This window comes from Phyllobates terribilis, unplaced genomic scaffold (assembly GCF_046119375.1).
Source record: "Phyllobates terribilis strain yellow unplaced genomic scaffold, ASM4611937v1 Scaffold_9__5_contigs__length_417890890, whole genome shotgun sequence".
Classification (NCBI taxonomy): Eukaryota; Metazoa; Chordata; class Amphibia; order Anura; family Dendrobatidae; genus Phyllobates; species Phyllobates terribilis.
In genome coordinates this window covers 302,532,481-302,551,542 of record NW_027362769.1, presented here as the reverse complement: position 1 = coordinate 302,551,542, position 19,062 = coordinate 302,532,481, and the positions used below count along the sequence as shown (strand labels likewise).

The 19,062-nt window shown below is 42.5% G+C and overlaps 1 protein-coding gene across 1 annotated transcript in view; it reads right to left on the bottom strand.

The window, feature by feature from the left end:
* Positions 1-1,808: 1,808 nt before the first annotated feature.
* The window catches only part of FOXK1 (forkhead box K1), an 81,195-nt gene continuing 63,941 nt past the window's right edge, over positions 1,809-19,062 (bottom strand). Inside the window, exons 6-10 of the mRNA XM_073647912.1 lie at positions 14,004-14,149; positions 13,476-13,754; positions 10,647-10,865; positions 4,736-4,961; positions 1,809-4,346 (exon numbers count right to left, since the gene is read on the bottom strand). Coding sequence (XP_073504013.1) covers positions 4,771-4,961; positions 10,647-10,865; positions 13,476-13,754; positions 14,004-14,149 — 835 coding nt within the window. The 3' untranslated portion in view covers positions 1,809-4,346; positions 4,736-4,770. The remainder of the gene's footprint in view (positions 4,347-4,735; positions 4,962-10,646; positions 10,866-13,475; positions 13,755-14,003; positions 14,150-19,062) is intronic.

Genomic DNA, 19,062 nt, shown 5'->3' with positions numbered 1-19,062 from the left:
GTAGGGACACCATCATACAGATTGGCTGATGGGAGGCGCAGTCAAAAAGCTAGCTCGGACAATATTTATCTATGTATTGCCACCTTTAAAAACTCATATCATCTTTACTCAGTGTGTTTCTTTAAGTTCGTCAGGCAAATTAGGGCTATTTTTTTTCCCTGTGCAATTATTTTGTTTTCTCTCAGAACAAGACAATTATTTAGCTGACAGGTATCCCATTATCCATGTGCCCGATGTGGGCTGAAATCACACATGCCAGTTATTTGAGCCAGACCCAGTAGTGGATGCAACTTGATAGAAAAACCTTCTTTATATCCAATCTTCCTTTTGAGCCCATACTTGGCTTAAAAAACAGCATGTGCAACCCCAGCCATAGTCTTTCTAAACACACACACCCACCCCTTTCTGTGCAGCATTTAAAGAGAATCTGACAGCTAAAAGATGCTGCCCAATCTATGGTCAGCATGCATCAGACACTGGCTGTATTGATCAGCCAGGTACGTTTGACTCGGACACGCTGCCTCATTTCTGAGAAAAACATACTTTTAAAGCTGCCGGGGACTGAGCCACGCTGTAGACTGGTCGGACAGGCAGGTCCCCGGCAGCTTCTCCCTGCCCGCTGCCCTGGATTGACAGGTACCTGCGTGCGCGTATAGACAGCTCTGTCAATCCAGGGCAGAGGGCGGAGAGAAGCCGTCGGTGACCTGCCTGTCCGATTAGTCTACATCGCTTCTCGATTGTTCTCTGAAACGCCGCAGCATTTCAGAGTCAAACATATCTGGATGAGTTCATACAGCCAGTGCCTGATACATGCTGCCTGTGGATTGGGCAGCATGTTTCAGCTGTCAGGTTCACTTTAAAAACAAGCAAACAAAAAAAAACCAATGTTTGAATTATACACATTTGTGGTAGCAATTTTTTTTTTAAAGAACTGCTTCTGGTGTTTTCTTTATTTTTATTTTGTAACATCTTGTGTACGAGTTTTTCTTGGCATATTTAAGTCCTTTAAAAAAAAGTGTCTATGGAAAAAAACAAGGAAAAAAAATTCATACCCAGAGCATGCTGCATTTAGAATGAAAAAACACCACAAACAAAACTGCATTGAATGTAGTGTATTTTATATCTTAAAATAAGCCTTAATGTAAAACCCCACAAAAACAAAAAGTGTTGTTTTTCTGAAAAATGCTGTGTGTGACGCCAGCCTTAAATCTCCTACGTTACGCCTTTCCCATTTTAGCCAAGGAGTCTTAATCTAGCCTGTTTGCCCGTTTTAGGCTACGTTCCCACAATGAGATTTTTGGCGAGTTTTTGATGTTGCAGATTTCCTGTACTATTTTTGCACCCATTAAGTAAAATAGGTTACCTGCATTTTTTAAAAAATATGCAGCATAAAAAAAGTCATCAAAAGGTCATCGTGGCAACGTAGCCTTCTATACACTGAAATGCAGGAAAGCAAAAGCTCTTCTTGTGCTAGCAGCCATCGGAGATGCCCTGTATATGTCAGGACCATCCAAAAAGTTAAAACAGAAATGTCAAAAAATAAAACTTCAGCTAAAAAAATATATAATACTTTGCAATCAATATGGTCTAACATCTAGAGTATAGGCATGGCGTTCCTTTGAAAAACAGGAGTATATCTAAATTCATGGAGAACGAAAAAATGACTCCAGAAAGTCAAAAGCCAGTCATTTTGTGCACCCTGGCTTCCTGCAATGTATTTAATTACAATACCAGCCTCCCTTTATTGACCCCTATAAGAAAGAAAGCAGTTCAGGACAGAAATTCTTACAAGTAACCAAATCATGAGATTTCTGAAAAAGTCACATGTATTTTAGGTTCAACTTTTCATTAAAAAAAAAAACAAAAAACAACAAAACCCATAAACATAAAGCATCAGTAATGCATGTCAGTGGCAGGATTCCTTTAAAACGAAGGTCCTTTCATTCCTGGCCGTCCTATCATAGACCTAACACCCAGCAATGCAAGTACAATCATTTTAATCTACTGAAAAAAGAAATAAAATCAATGTTATGCTTCTTTCTCATTAAAGAACTCTACTCAACAATTAAATTAAATATATTTTACTTTCTTATATTAAAATGTAATCTAGAATCAAAATTGTGTGTCCACAAAAAGCACAAAATGATGACATGTTTTCTAGCGACCTGACCTAGTTCTGCTGCTGAGAACTTTTCTGGATGTGTACTCAGGCCACAGTTTGGTGAACAATTTCAACAGGATAGCTTCAGACCTCTAGGGCAATTTAAGTTCTGCTAACTAAATGCATGAAGGCAGATGACAACTTGGAGTGTGATGCGATAGCCTTACTGACAATGATCTGACTTGTGCAAAATTAATCTAAAAGATCAATGGTTTCCATGTGCGATACTAATTAAAAAGATTGAACTGTAATTTGCTTTAGAGTGCAGGAGGTTTAGCTGTTAAGGAAAGTTATTCCTAGAGTACTTGATCACATTAAAAGAGTTGTCCGGTCTTGTGGTGAAAGTCTGCAGTCACTCCATTTGTCTACAGACTTTTGAATCATTACAGCGTGCACACCGCACGCTGTCAGGATTCTCAGGTATCGCTGTTGAGACCAGTCAGTCACATGAAAAAAAGCATGCGATTTGCATACTTCAAGCCACGCTTCGACAAGATGTGTGTGGTCTCACTCAATTTGCTTGTCTGAGCGAAGCAGAGCAAGTCTAGTTGCCACGTGACCAAGTGAATGCAAATCGCACGTGGCCACCTGGTCTCTCCAGTCAAGCTGGAGAATCCTGATAGAATGCCGTGCGCATGCTGTTAGGATTCAGAAGTCTGCAGTCACATGGAGTGACCACAGACTTTCACCACAAGACCGGACGGACAAAAGGAGTTGTCCAGGTTTGACGCTAAAGACTGCAGTCACACTATGTGACTGCAGACTTGTGAATCCTCACATCGCGAACTGCCAGGATTCTTCAGTGATGATCGAAAGACTGGGAGGTAATGTGACAGCAATTAAGAGATATGCATGAGTATGCTCTTTGCCTGTTCCCGGCACCGGAGAATCCTGACAATGCGTGTAGTGGAGTGACAGTAGACTTTCGTCCCAAACCTGGACAGCCCCCTTAAGGGCAAGTCCAAATGCGTGGAATATGCTGTGGATTATCTGAACATAAAATAAGCAGTGTACTACAGCACTAGTATTGTGGATGAGATATTACAAGATCTCACCCACGTTGTGGTGAAAATCTTAAATCCACAGCTTTTCCAATGACGCTGGCAACTTTCACCGCAGATATTACTCTTTGTGATGCATTTCCAGAACCATGTCCACATGACTCGGTTCTTTGAATTTCCACCGTGGCATATCCGACCCATGTTGACTTACTCTAAAAATGAGAAGATATAAAAATAAAATTTAGCTGGACATAGACTGTTCGGGCTCCGTCAAGACAAACCGGTTAACGGGGCTGTCTATGTTCACGGTCATGAACAAAAATGGGGTTTTACAAGCAAGTCATTAAAGAATTGTATTAAGAATGAAGGATTCATTGGCACATACTAAGTGCATATAAGTGCTATAGTGACAGAGAACCCAAGAAAGCATCAGCTATACGAGTGCATTCAGATCCAGCAGTCATAGTCAGATCTTTCATCTCTGTCTTACATACAATGCAGTTTTCTGTGAATTTCTACATTACAAATGAAAAGTGGTCAGCCGAGGGAGAGGAAAACTCTTCAATGTAAGTTTGTATAGTTATTAAAATGTATCCAAGGCTAATGGAGCAATAAAAGGGCTTTATAAAATAGTTCTAAGAAGTGATGGAAAGGAACACTCATTGAATGAGTAATAACCATTAGTTATGATGCTGGAAGTGGAGTGACCGGCAGTGTTTTTTTTTCTTTTACAGCAACTAGTCAAATAAGCTTACCAGCAATGACTGATTTTTCCCTTTACTCGCTTACAATCCACTAAGAATTTTGCACACAATGGCCATATTAGACCAGGTTATTCTGCACAAAATTGCCTGCAATCTTGTACACTGCACTCCAGGGCCATGCTGCATACACGGATATTCCAGGACCAAGTTTACCCTATACACTACACTCACAATCGCGTGATCCCACAAACAGAGTACTTAAGAACTCTGGATCCTGCACACTAATCTAGATGCCAAATTATCTTGGACTGTGTAAAGGAGTCTTACAAAAGCTGCACCATTTTGTATATAGCTTATTTGAAAACATGCAGCACTTTGGCTACAGATCAGCTTTATGTTGTGGCTGGTGATGCATTGTCTATATATCCATCTGGGGAAAGGCACTTGATTACTGAGAATTCACCTCCAGTGCACCAAGACCTGCAAGATGACAATACAGCAATTAATGTCACATAAGGCAAATAAAACTATGTTTTGCTGCTATAAGGATATTAGAAGTCTAAGTGTACATTATGCTTGTCCATAGGATAGACGATAACTTGCCGATTGCTGGGGGTCCAACAGCTGGAACCCCCATGAATCTTGTGAATGGAGCGAACGCAGAGTACAGCGCTAGTCTATATACAGCAGTCCCATTGGCAATGAATAAAGCGGAGGCTGAGCATACGAATCTCTGTTCCATACAAGACGGGCTCTGGAGACCTACTCTCTGAACCTCATTGATCAGCAAGTTATTACCTATCTTATGAGAAAGGGATAAAATGCAAATTATTGCTACATTCTAACTGGTAAAGTATTATCAGAATTACCTGAACATTCATCTTTGCAAACATTTTATCTTGCCTCATTCTCCTGTCCCTTCTACTTGTGCTGACACAGATGTGATCACTTCAGCTTGGGGGACACAGCCCTCATCCAGACGAGCTCTTTTTGCCTCTGGCTCTTTTTGGGTCTCTTGACCAATAGCACTGGATACACACACAGGTAGAGAGGTGCTGGCCTGAGCAGCGAGGAGCTGAAGTGGGTTTGTAAGAGCTGCCAGAAAGCAAGATTGACAACAAGGTTACCATATATTCAGCAGTAGTAATAAGCTTATCACTTTAGTAATACACGATATTTAGGTGGCACTCGGATTCCCTTTTTCAGCTAATTCAGGAGCATACACCTATACAAGCAAAATACTATTTACTGTGGTGACACATCCAAAATAGATAAAATTACTTAACCACATATTGATGAACATCGAACAGAAAGATGAACATGTATTCATATTTTATTATGATTAATATAAAAACACAATAAAGGCAGAGACGTACTAGTAAAGAAAAAAAAAACAAACAGCTAGACAATGGACAGAGAGCAAGATATTATATTGTGCAAAACACCATTAATATGTGCTAGTGCGTAGAAAATGTATGTTATCTCCTGTAAAAATTTCTCCCCAATTGGTTCTCCTTTTTCTGGAAGCAGATGACCTCCCTAGAAAAATTAGACAAGGTTCTTTACATATTTTTTCTGTTATAAAAACTTGTATTGCGTCAAAATGGAAATCGATGGATATTCCCTCTATTTCCAACATAACTGATATTATGCTCTCCCATAACGCCTTTGAAATCTCCTTAGCTTTAAGGAATAACTCTCTACCTAAATATAATTCCAAATGGTCCTCTTGGAACGCAGTTTTTCCTCCAAGCAAGAGAAGCCTCTTTATATGATGCTTCATTACTTGCCAGAATTCTTTTATTCTATACTTCATTCTATGTTGTTTTTGCACTTGGTATGTTAACGTTGTGGTGCAATTATGTTGAGATGATCTTCTTCATTTCCTTTTTTTTTTTTCTCTCTCTCTCTTCTTCTCTATTCTTCCTCCCTAAACCATTTTCTCTTTTCCTTTATTTGGATGCCTTTCCTTTCCCTTCATCCCTTTACTGACCCCTTGTTCCCTATAGTGTAAAAATCTCCTAATAAAAAGAATTTTAAAGAAAATGTGAACCATTACTACATATATATATATAATATTGTGCAAAACTCCACTAGTAAGTGCTAGCGTGTATGAAATGCATGAGAACATATACATATAGTGGCAAATAAAAGTTTAGGCACCCCTGGTCAAAATTACTGTTATTGTGAACAATTAAGCAAGTTGAAGATGAAATGATCTCTAAAAGGCCTAAAGTTAAAGATGACATATTGCCTTTGTATTTTAGGCAAAAATATACATAGTGATTTTTTACATTTTGAAAATTACAAAAAGGAAAATGGGCCAATGCAAAGGTTTGGGCACACTGCATAGTTAGTACCTAGTAGCACCCCCTTTTGCAAGTATCACAGCTTGCAAATGCTTTTTGTAGCCAGACAAGAGTCTTTCAATTCTTGTTTGAGGGATTTTCATCCATTCTTCCTTGAAAAATTCTTCCAGTTCTGCGAGATTCCTGCATCAACTTGCATGCGCTGATATTTGGAGGGCTGGCCACAGATTTACAATGCTGTTCAGATCACGGGACTGTGAGGGCCATTGTAAAACCTACAGCTTGCGCCTTTTGAGGTAGTCTATTGTGGATTTTGACATGTGTTTAGGATCATTATCCATTTGTAGAAGTAATACTCTTTTCAACTTCAGATTTTTTACAGATGGTGTTATGTTTGCATCAAGAATTTGTTGAAATTTAATTGAATCCATTCTTCCCTCTACCCGTGAAATGTTCATGTTCCCTGTGCCATTGGCTGCAACACAACCCCAAAGCATGATTGATCAACCCCCATGCTTAATGGTTGGCGAGGTGTTCTTTTCCTGAAATTCTGTGCACTTTTCTCTCCACACATACCTTTGATTATTGTGGTCAAAAATTTCTATTTTAACCTCAACGGTCCACAGGATGTGTTTCCACAATGCATCGGGCTTGTTTAGATGTCTTTTGTATACTTCTGACGCTGAATATTATAGATAGGACGCAGGAGAGGTTTTCTTCTGATGACTCTTCCATGAAGGTCATATTTGTGCAGGTGTCTCTGAACAGTAGAACAATGTACCACAACTCCAGAGTCTGCTAAATCTTTCTATAGGTCTTTTGCAGTCAAGCGGGGGTTCTGATTTGCCTCACTAACAATCCTACGAACAGCTCTCACTGAAATTTTTGCTAGGTCCTCCAGACCTTATCTTGACCTACACTGTTCCTGTTAACTGCCATTTCTTAATTACATTTCAAACTGAAGAAAGGGTAACTTGAAAACGCTTTGCTATCTTCTTGTAGCCTTCTCCTGCTTTGTGGCCCTGCTTTTATGTTATCTAACATAACCGGGGACGTGTGTTTGTCTGAAGCCTCGATAGATTGCGCATGCGCGACGAGTAGTCTGGCTCCAGACAGAATCACGCATCCAGCCGTTACAGGTAAGAGGAGTGTGCATTGCACCAGAGATCGCGGTATGCGTAGGCACTGAACGCATACCGCGATCGCCGGTGCCATACTTACATACTTACCTGACCGGGAGGAGCGTTGCCGCAGCGCCTCTCTTCGCTGGAGACCGGGGCAGGAGTAAGGAGTCGGATCGGCGCATGCGCATAGCGCTATCCGGCGCCATTTTACTGAAGACACATTTACAGTGTGTCTTCAGCAAAATGGCGCCGGACAGCGCGGTGCTCCAGAGGGTGAGGGGACCATGCATACAAGGATTGGGGGGTGAGGGGTACAACACATACCAGGATTGGGGGGGGTGAGGGGACCATGCATACCAGAATGGGGGGTACCACACATGCCATTATTGGGGGATGAGGGGCCCATGCATACCAGGATTGGGGGTTGAGGGGCCCATGCATACCAGGATTGGGGGTTGAGGGGACCATGCATACCAGGATGAGGGGTACCATACATACCAGAATAGGGATGAGGGGTACCATGTATGCCAGGATTGGGGATGAGGGGCCCATGCATACCAGGATAGGGGATGAGGGGTGCCATGCATACCAGGATGAGGGGTACCATACATACCAGAATAGGGATGAGGGGTACCATGTATGCCAGGATTGGGGATGAGGGGCCCATGCATACCAGGATAGGGGATGAGGGGTGCCATGCATACCAGGATTGGGGATGAGGGGTGCCATGCATACCAGGATTGGGGATGTGGGATGCCATGCATACCAGGATGAGGGGTACCATGTATGCCAGGATTGGGGATGAGGGGTGCCATGCATACCGGGATGAGGGGTACCATACATACCAGAATAGGGATGAGGGGTACCATGTATGCCAGGATTGGGGATGAGGGGCCCATGCATACCAGGATAGGGGATGAGGGGTGCCATGCATACCAGGATTGGGGATGAGGGGTGCCATGCATACCAGGATTGGGGATGTGGGATGCCATGCATACCAGGATGAGGGGTACCATGTATGCCAGGATTGGGGATGAGGGGTGCCATGCATACCGGGATGAGGGGTACCATACATACCAGAATAGGGATGAGGGGTACCATGTATGCCAGGATTGGGGATGAGGGGTACCATACATACCAGAATAGGGATGAGGGGTACCATGTATGCCAGGATTGGGGATGAGGGGCCCATGCATACCAGGATAGGGGATGAGGGGTGCCATGCATACCAGGATAGGGGATGAGGGGTGCCATGCATACCAGGATGAGGGGTACCATGTATGCCAGGATTGGGGATGAGGGGTGCCATGCATACCGGGATGAGGGGTACCATACATACCAGAATAGGGATGAGGGGTACCATGTATGCCAGGATTGGGGATGAGGGGCCCATGCATACCAGGATAGGGGATGAGGGGTGCCATGCATACCAGGATAGGGGATTAGGGGTGCCATGCATACCAGGATTGGGGATTAGGGGTGCCATGCATACCAGGATTGGGGATTAGGGGTGCCATGCATACCAGGATTGGGGATGAGGGGTGCCATGCATACCAGGATTGGGGATGAGGGGTGCCATGCATACCAGGATTGGGGATGAGGGGTGCCATGCATACCAGGATTGGGGATGAGGGGTGCCATGCATACCAGGATTGGGGATGAGGGGTGCCATGCATACCGGGATTGGGGATGAGGGGTGCCATGCATACCGGGATTGGGGATGAGGGGTGCCATGCATGCCGGGATTGGAGATGGGGGGGGACCATGCATACCGGGATTGGGGATGAGGGGTGCCATGCATATCAGGATTCGGATGATGGGCCTTGCATACCAGGATAGGGATGAGGGATGGGGTACCATGCATACAAGGATAGGGATAAGGAGTACCACACATACCAGGACTGGGGATGAGGGGTGCCATGCATACCAGGATTGGGGATGAGGGGTGCCATGCATACCAGGATTGGGGGTGAGGGGTGTCACGCATACCAGGATTGGGGGTGAGGGGTGCCATGCATACCAGGATAGGATGGGGGGACAGGATGGGGGCAGCACAAATACCAGGAGGGGGGGCAGCACATACCAGCATGGGGGACCATATACCAATAAAAATGCTCGCCACCAGGACGTGGAATGGGTTCAATAGCTAATATATATATATAATGGTTAGCATATATTTTCTACACACTAGCACTTATTAATGGCATTTTGCACAGTATAACATGTGGGATTATACAATGGCACATTCTTACATATAGTAGATTCTGTTCTACCTTTATGTTTTGCGCACTGCACCAAGCACTTTGTGACAACCCAGTGTTTCACACACTAAAAGGGGTTATCTGGGACTTTGCTTTTTCTTTGGGGGTTGAAGGGCTAAGAACATACCGGCAGGTAGTTGCTAACTACCTGTCTGTTTTGCCCTGTGACAATCTCTTCCTGTTTAGAACAGTCACAAACAGCTCCTGCCAGTGATTCTCCTGCTTCCAGTGACATCACGTCGACAGAGCAGCTTCTTCTGTTTGCTTTGCTCTGTTGACAGGGAGTCACTGCTGATGTGATACTGACTGAAAGCTGGCTCCACGCTGCCTAATTAAGGGGAGCAGCTTGTCAATCAGCATATCGTCAGCAGTGACACGCCATCAACAGAGCAGACGGAAATGAAAGAGCTGCTCTGTTGACGCGAGATCAAATGAACCCTTAGAATTGCAGCCTAAGCCGGAACAGATCACAGCAGGACAGAATAGGCAGATAGTTATCATCTACTTGCCTTTAAGTCCTTAGTCTCATAAATAAAAGACCTAAAAGTCCCGGATAACCCCTTTAAGTTATTGTATTATACCAGATGACCTTGTATAGAAGTCTTATTTAGTATCATGTCTTTGTACATGTCTATAGCAATAGATGTTGTATAATCCCTTATATATGTAGCAACGGTCCTCATCCATTTTTTATGCACTAGCACTTATTGATGGAGTTTTGCCCAATATAATATCTTCTTCCCGATCCACTGTGTAGCTGTTTATTTCTTATTTGCTAGTATTTGACTGTTTTTATATTAACCATGTCACAGTAAAGTATGAATATATTTCAGCTTACTGTTGTTGGGTGACCATGAATTGTGTCTAGGTAATTTAAATAATTTAGGAGTTATCAATGTAAATTTTGCCAAGTAGCAATATTAACAAAAAATCTCCTGTAGATGTACATTAAGGCCGAGTTTGCATGTTGCTGATGCAGGACGATAGTATGCAGTTTAAAGTGCATTGTAGAAGCAGGTAAGGGTGAAGCACATAAAAACACTACAGTGTTTTGTACAAAATCTGTGATGTATGTGGTCTACGTACCATACATATTTGCAGGAAGGCTGGCAGTTGTCATAACCTCTTTTGTCACCACCGGAGAGTGCTGGGCTATACTGACTGGGGCAGCAGGCTGTAGAAGTGTAACTTTCTGTCCCTGAACAGTTTGGGGTAATGCACTTGCTACAGTCTGGATAACTCTGCTTGTGGTTGGCAGAGTAGGAATTGTAGCAAACGTGATTGTGCTCAGCTCATCTTTCATGCCTGCAAAATGATAAATGTCACATATAAGACACAATTACTAAAGAACTTTCAATTTACAAAGCCAACAAGGAATTAAAAAGCCATAAATGATTCAGCATTCATGCACTTATCAGTGCAAAGCATATGCAAACACATTCACTTATACATGTTGTCTATTGCTTTGTAATGATGAAAGTCATAAGTTGCACTTGGTCACCATTTCTCATGAAATGCCAGATGATAACAGAGGCAGGTCATGAGCAACCCCCATTGATTTCAATAAGAGTGTTTCTTAAATTGCTTAAAATGTAACTTCAGTGGTTCACATAAGTCACATATGAATCAAGCTGCAAATAAAGTACAATGATCTCGTCTACATCCATTTCCAGCCATAGCGTCTGCAGCTTATTAGTCCTGCTGTAGATTCCAGTACACTCAGACACTGCGGGAAAGATTTGTCATCTGACATAAGGTGCGAAAACGTTTCCTCCACTCAAAACAGTGTATTTAACAGCCACGACTCTTTATCCATGATATTTTTTAAACTGTTGAAGTAAGCTTTAGGTGCTGGGCTTCTTGAACTTTTTCTTCTGTGGTCTCTCCATCTCTAGTGGACGTCCATGCCAAAATTAGAAGTATATCCCAATTTACCTTGTAAAGCTGTGCAGCTTACAACTACTTTTGTGACTATGGCCTCCAAATCTTCACCTCACCAAAAACTACAGGGCACCTCAAAATTCTCTAAATCATACAATAAAATTGGTTCACATCATGTGTTTCTCTTTGACATCATTTTAAGAGAATTTTGGCATACTTTGCCACAATTTTCCCTAGTGGGTTTGCGAATATGGTTGGTAACACCACTCTAAAACACAGAGGGAACAAATAACACTACATAAAGACAAAAGGCCCGATTCATCAAAGCTTTTACGGCAGACTTCTGGGATAAAAAGCTTTTAAAAGTCGCAAAATGTTCTCGCAACTTGAGGCTGCACTAAAATGTTGAGACTTTTGAAGGATTCATTTTCGCCCAGCTCTGACTGCTGGGGTGGGGGCATGGTGATCGTCTTGACGAGCGGTGAAGTTTGCTAAGCTACAAAACAATCCAGCAGGGAATGGAGTAACATTTTTGGCAAGGCGCATGCCATTTCGCACCTGTTCCAACTCATTAATGACACAGGAGGTTCGCTCTCAACCCTTGTGAAACTGGGGCTATTGTGTAGCTGTCATTTTGGCCAATTTCTAATATTCCATAGACACGTCAGTCAAAGGTAACGGTGCATTCACACATCCGTCCATCGTGGTCCGTAATGCATGCACAAGCCTCGGGTATCCCAACATCAGCCCAACAGCCTCATAGGCATACATGAGGCTGACAATTTCAGGTCAGGAGACCAAGGCCTGCCCGTGCATTTAAGTACATACTCAGATCTGACAGCTGATTCATGCTGCTCGAATCACAAGCAGTATGAATCAGACACTGGCCACGGTACTGCAGACGTGTATGATTTACTCTGAAATGCATGGCTTGAAAGATTAGCCGTGGACCATGCATCTTCCTGCCCCACTCTCCTGGACTGACAGCGCTCTCCCTCGGTGTGTGTATAAGGAGAGATCTATTAGTCCGGGAAAGTGGGGTCGGGAGAAGCGGACAAGGACTTGCCTCAGATTAGTCATCCGAGAAGCATGGTCCTAGGCTGGCTTTTCAAAGTATGTTTTCTCAGAAATGCTGCATCATTTCATAGTAAAACATACACGGCTGCAATAACTGTCTGATTCATAATGTCAGAATGTCGGAATTGCGCCTTATTCACAATTTCACAGCACGAGGAATTTTTTTTCCTGCTTTCCAGTACATCACCTGATAAAATGAATGGTGTCATTCAAAAGTACTCATGCCGCAAAAAATAAGCCCTCACATGTAGATGGAAAAATAAAGAAGAAGGGTGAAGAGGTAAAAACAAAAATGCAAACACACAAGATAGCCGTGTCAGGAAGAGTGCCTATTTATATTTAATTTAATATCGAGCCGCTCTAAACATATGCAGCAAATTAGCCACGGTCTGTGGCCCTAACTCTCAACTGATAGCACACAGCAGTGTATGGGCTCAATAGAAAGTCGACGGAGCTGAACTTCACTCAGTCTACAGGCTCATCCACTTTCTATCCAGCCCATACACCGCTTTCTGTTTGCTCTCATGCAGGAGATTAGCACTTCTTGCTGAACAGCAAGCTACAGAGTGTTTTTTGAGCCATCAGTGGGGGTCTGTAGATCTGCAGCACTTTAAAAAGGAATATATATTAAATAAAACATAAAATAAGTACTCTTTAGACTGACATCTGTCATTTTTGACAGTCATTTTTCCAGGGACATAATGCCCAAAAATCAGTCTGATCAACTGGATCAAAGCAAAGCAGCACACGATTAGCAATAAGTCAAAGATCACGCAGGTCTTCAGCTCAAAGAAAGATGTTCTAAAAATAGAAGAGGACAGAAGACTTGATGGCAAACCTTAATCTTGCTGCTGAATTACAATATATACTATAGGTAAAGTCAAGGGTGATTGTATATAGAAATTATGTTTGGGACAGAGCAAACAGCATCTCTTAAAACAAGCAACATATTCTGACCTCTGACAGATGAGACACCATCCAGAACTGTTCCACGGATTTCATCTCTGGTGCAAGGTGGCCTCTGGTTTGCAAATATGTATCCATTTGCTGAATTGGTAGGTGTGCTCAGTACCTGCACCATGGTGACAGTGGGAGCCTGCTGCACCACGTGGATGGCATGACTGGTCGGCTGTGACGTCATGATGGAAGTAGGCATGTATGTCAAAGGTTTCGCCACAAAATTTGTTTGGGGTACAGGCTTGGCCATAATAACTGGCTGAGCACTCACCGGAGAACCTAACACAAAATAATAGAAATAAATACAGAAAGACTGAATAAATGCATTACTAAATAGATATTGGGTATAAAGAATGAATACATTAACTTAATACACGCAGAAAATCTGTGGGAAAACAATTAGTATTGTACTAAAATCAGCCAACATTTATCTCATGGCTGACTCCAGCTTTAATTCCATTATGTAACCAACATACTTATTTCCTAATTCTAGTTAGGTTTAGGATTTCGAGAATTCGCTCTAACTACCTGGTGCACTCTGGGAGTATCGATACTCTGGAACAGAGGCCATCTTAAAACCAAAATCATGTGGAACAGGGGATCCTTCTCGGGACATGCTGTCAGGGGTCTGCAAGCCACACGAATCCGGATACGTTGGGGAAGCAGGTGCACTCCTAGGAGAGAAATTATTATTTTAAGTGTCCTAGAATTGTTATCTCCAGATATAGAGACTAATATTGTACTTAAAACTACTGGAACCCTCCAACGTAAAACTATAAATACATGCTACCTGGATTACGTGACATGTTCCATTTAATGTTTCAAATAAGAAACAGTTTTGTGCCGCAGTAATTCACAAGTTTTAAAATGTTAACCCCTTTACCCCCAAGGGTGGTTTGCACGTTAATGACCAGGCTGATTTTTACAATTCTGACCACTGTCACTTTATGAGGTAATTACTCTGGAACGCTTCAACGGATCCCCCTGATTCTGAGATTGTTTTTTCGTGACATATTGTACTTCATGATTGTGGTAAAATTTCTTCGATACCACTTGCGTTTATTTGTGAAAAAAACGGAAATTTGGCGAAAATTTTGAAAATTTTGCAATTTTCAAAATTTGAATTTTTATGCCCTTAAATCAGAGATATGTCACACAAAATAGTTAATAAATAACATTTCCCACATGTCTACTTTACATCAGCGCAATTTTGGAACCAACATTTTTTTTTGTTATGGAGCTATAAGGGTTAAAAGTTCACCAGCGATTTCTCATTTTCCCAACAAAATTTACAAAACCATTTTTTTAGGGACCACATCACATTTGAAGTCACTTTGAGGGATCTTTATGACAGAAAATACCCAAAAGTGACACCATTCTAAAAACTGCACCCCTCAAGGTGCTCAAAACCACATTCAAGAACTTTATTAACCCTTCAGGTGTTTCACAGGAATTTTTGGAATGTGGAAGAAAAAAATGAACATTTAACTTTTTTCACAAAAATGTTACTTTAGACCCAATTTTTTTTTATTTTCGCAGGGGTAACAGGAAAAAATGGACCCCAAAATTTGTTGTGCAATTTCCCCTGGGCACGCAGATACCCCATATGTGGAGAAAAATCACTGATTGGGTGCACGGCAGGGCTCGGAAGGGAAGGAGCGCCATTTGAATTTTCGATTGTAAAATTTGCTTGAATAATTAGCGGACGCCATGTTGCAGTGATCGCTCGTGCATGGCAGGCAATCCCCGCAAAGTTTTTTGGCCGCGGAGCATATGGGGCGGAGACTCGAGCATGTCATTCAAATACCCACGATACTCAATGCATACCAGAGCACCCGATGCAAACTCAAGTAGCGAGCACTTGCGCTCAACACTAGTCGCCATATCATCATCTTTTTTTCTTACTTTTGAAAAAAAATCCCAACCCCAACCCTAACCCCAACCCCAGCCCTAACCCTAGCACAACCCTAACCCTAGCACAACCCTAACCCGAGAGTTTATTTTTTACGCCGTTCCTCGTGCGGTATAAGTGATTAGACGACTTTATTCTTCGGGTCGGTGCGATTACAGTGATACCAGAATCATATGGGGTTTTTATGATTGACAGCTGTCACACACTAAAAGACGCATTTTTTGTAAAATCTAGTTTTTGCATCGCCATATTTTGAGAGCTATAATTTTTCCATATTTTGGCAGACAGAGTCATGTGACGGCTTGTTTTTTGCGGGATGAGTTGACGTTTTTATTGGTGTCATTTTCAGGCACGTGACATTTTTTGATTGCTTTCTATTCCGATTTTTGGGAGGCAGAATAAACAAAAACCAACAATTCAGGAATTGTTTTTTTTGTTTTTTTTTTATTCTGTTCCGCGTGTGGTAAAATTGATAAGGTAGCTTTATTCTTCGGGTCAGTACGTTTACAACGGTACCACATTTATATTGTTTTTCTATGTTTTGCACTTTTACACAAAAGCAATTTTATAGAAAAAAATATTTTTTGCATTGCTTTATTCTGAGAGCTATAACTTTTTGATTTTTCGGATGATGTAGCTGTATGGCGGCTTGTTTTTTGCAGGACAAGATGACATTTTCAGCGGTGCCATTTTTTATTTATATTCGTCTTTTTGATCGTGTGTTATTCCATTTTTTGTTTGGCGGTATGATGATAAAGCATTGTTTTTTGCTTTGTTTTTTATTTTTATTTTTTACCGTGTTCACTGAAGGGGTTAACTAGTGGGACAGTTTTATAGGTCTGGTCATTCCGGACGCGGCGATACCAAATATGTGTACTTTTATTGTTTGTTTGCTTTTTTTTCATAATAATATTTATTGATGGGTACATTATATTTTTATTTTTGGTGGATTATTTTTTTTATTATTTTTTTTATATTTTTACAATTTTTTTTATTTTTTTTTTCACTTTCTGGGAGTTTTTACACTTTTTTACTTTGTCCCACTTTGGGACTTTAACCTTTTTTATTCTGATCGCCTGTTCAGCATAGGGATGGAGCACCATCCCTGTGCTATGCAGGCAGTCAGCGCTGCACAGTGAGAACATTGTGTGGTCGTGCACTGCGCATGACCAAAAAATGTTCCTGCTGCCTGGTGACCCGGATGTTGTCATCACGACATCGGGTCGTCATGGCAACACCCGGGAAGCCGCGTCAGACAGCGCTGGAGGCCGGAAGAGGAGGTGAGTATACCGATCACCTCCCCTTGCCACCGCAATGCTGCGATCGACTTCGATCGCAGCATTGCGGGCTTTAATGTGCCGGGAGCGGTGCGGGACCGCTCCCTGCACATGGTACCGGGTGTCAGCTGTGACAATCAGCTGACACCCGGCGGCGATCGCGCCCGCACAGCCTGTGTGCGCGCGCGATGACGTACTAATATGGGTCAGGCTCTTAAAGCCCAGGGCACTGACGCATATTAATACGTCATGGGCTGTAAAGGGGTTAATATTTTAATGATTTGCTCTCCTTAACTATTACTTATTCCCTGCAGTAGCAGTGCTGCCTCTCCACTACTCCCTGATGGTCTTTATTGATAAGACGCTGCAGTCAATTACAGGGCTGATTGATTTTGCACAAGCCACCTAGGCATCACCGCTGACCCGAGTGACTGCCTGCAGCAGTCATGCACTATGGTCATGAGGTCATCGCTGCAGTCGTGTGAATAAAGACTGTCAGGGAGGAGCAGAGAACCACTGCTGGAGGGGCACAAGGTGAGTAATAACATTTTTATTATTTTTTAAGGGGAGTAAGCCTATAAAGTATGAAAATATAAAATCAGCACCCCCTTCAAAGGGAACCTCTCATCAGATTTCTTGTTATTAAAGTACTGCCAGCACATTATGTCCCTACTAATTAGGATCCTAACACTTCGTTCCAAGCAACCGTCATCCCAGCATACAGCTAAAAATGATTTTTATTCACTGCTCTCCTGCTTGATACTCAGTGCTGTGCGATCCGATGGATGTGTACGAAGCCAACCACAGCACCTGCTGTGAGCTCCCAAACCCAGCCCCATCAGTCAAAGGCAGAGGGGCCAGGTTAGTGGGCTCTCAGCTGGTGCCGCGACTGCTCCGTACACACCCATCAGATCGCACAGCACTGAGTATCAAGCAGGAGAGCAGTGAATAAAGAAAATTTTTAGCTGTATGTCAGGATACATCGGCGCTTGGAACGGACAACTATGATCCTAAATTATGAGAGGCAGTGCACACCTAGTTTAACTTATGCTCATATTGATCACATGCAAACACTCAAGACAGACACACTAAATATGTGTATGTGCACACACGCAGTATACATCATATAGAAGAATTAACAAAATAGTAAAAAGGGTTGTATGGATATTTGTTTTTTAGTGTGGCCTTACAGACTTAAAAATAACAAACACTCCAATACGGACTCACTTCACCAGGTCCAGTGCTGCTGCTTTGCTGCAAATTCAGTCTTTGAGTCAGTTTACTGGCTGCAGCGTTCATGTCACAACTACATCTGCTAATACAGGCAGAATGACGCACGGAGTCCAGTGATTTGAGACATGTGCACTGTAGTCGTGGCGTCACCGCTGCAGCCTGTCAAAGATCAGAGGAGTGGCGGAGATGGAAGCTCTGCACCTGGGAAAGGCGAATATTGTTGTGTTGGTTATTTGTTTGAGTCTGCAAGAAAAAAATACATATACATACAGTACAGACCAAAAGTTTGGACACACCTTCTCATTTAAAGATTTTTCTGTATTTTCATGACTATGAAAACTGTACATTCACATGCCTTCATCAAAGCTATGAATTAACACATGTGGAATTATATACTTAACAAAAAAGTGTGAAACAACTGAAAATATGTCTTATATTCTAGGTTCTTCAAAGTAGCCACCTTTTGCTTTGATGACTGCTTTGCACACTCTTGGCATTCTCTTGATGAGCTTCAAGAGGTAGTCACCGGAAATGGTTTTCACTTCACAGGTGTGCCTGTCAGGTTTAATAAGTGGGATTTCTTGCCTTACAAATGGGGTTGGGACCATCAGTTGTGTTGTGCAGAAGTCAGGTGGATACACAGCTGATAGTCCTACTGAATAGACTGTTAGGCTGTGTGCCCACGATGCGTTTTTAATGCGTTTCCGCAGCGTTTTTGCAGCTGGGGAAACGCATTAAAAACGCATGGTAGAAGGGCAGCAATGTTCCCCAATGATAATGCGCATGTGCTGTGCACATGCTGCGGAAATTTCCGCTGCGGATTATCATTGCGGAAAAAAACGCAGCACTACCAATTATTTTGCGGAAGTGCTGCGTCTTCGCCGCCTTTGACTTGCATTAGAATGCATGGATTACGCATCACTGTATATGTAGATGCGCATTCCATGTGTTCCAATGTGCGGATGGTACCCGGGTGTAGATGAGAGGAGAGTCTCCTCCAGACCCAGGTACCATTAAAAAATCTGTAAAAAAAAGAATAAAATAAAAAATAAATGTATACTTACCTTCTGTCGGCCCGCGCACCGCTCCTACTTGCTTCCCGGCACTTTGCAGTGAATTGAAGGACCTGCGCTGACGTCAGAGTCATGTGACGGGTCACGCGACG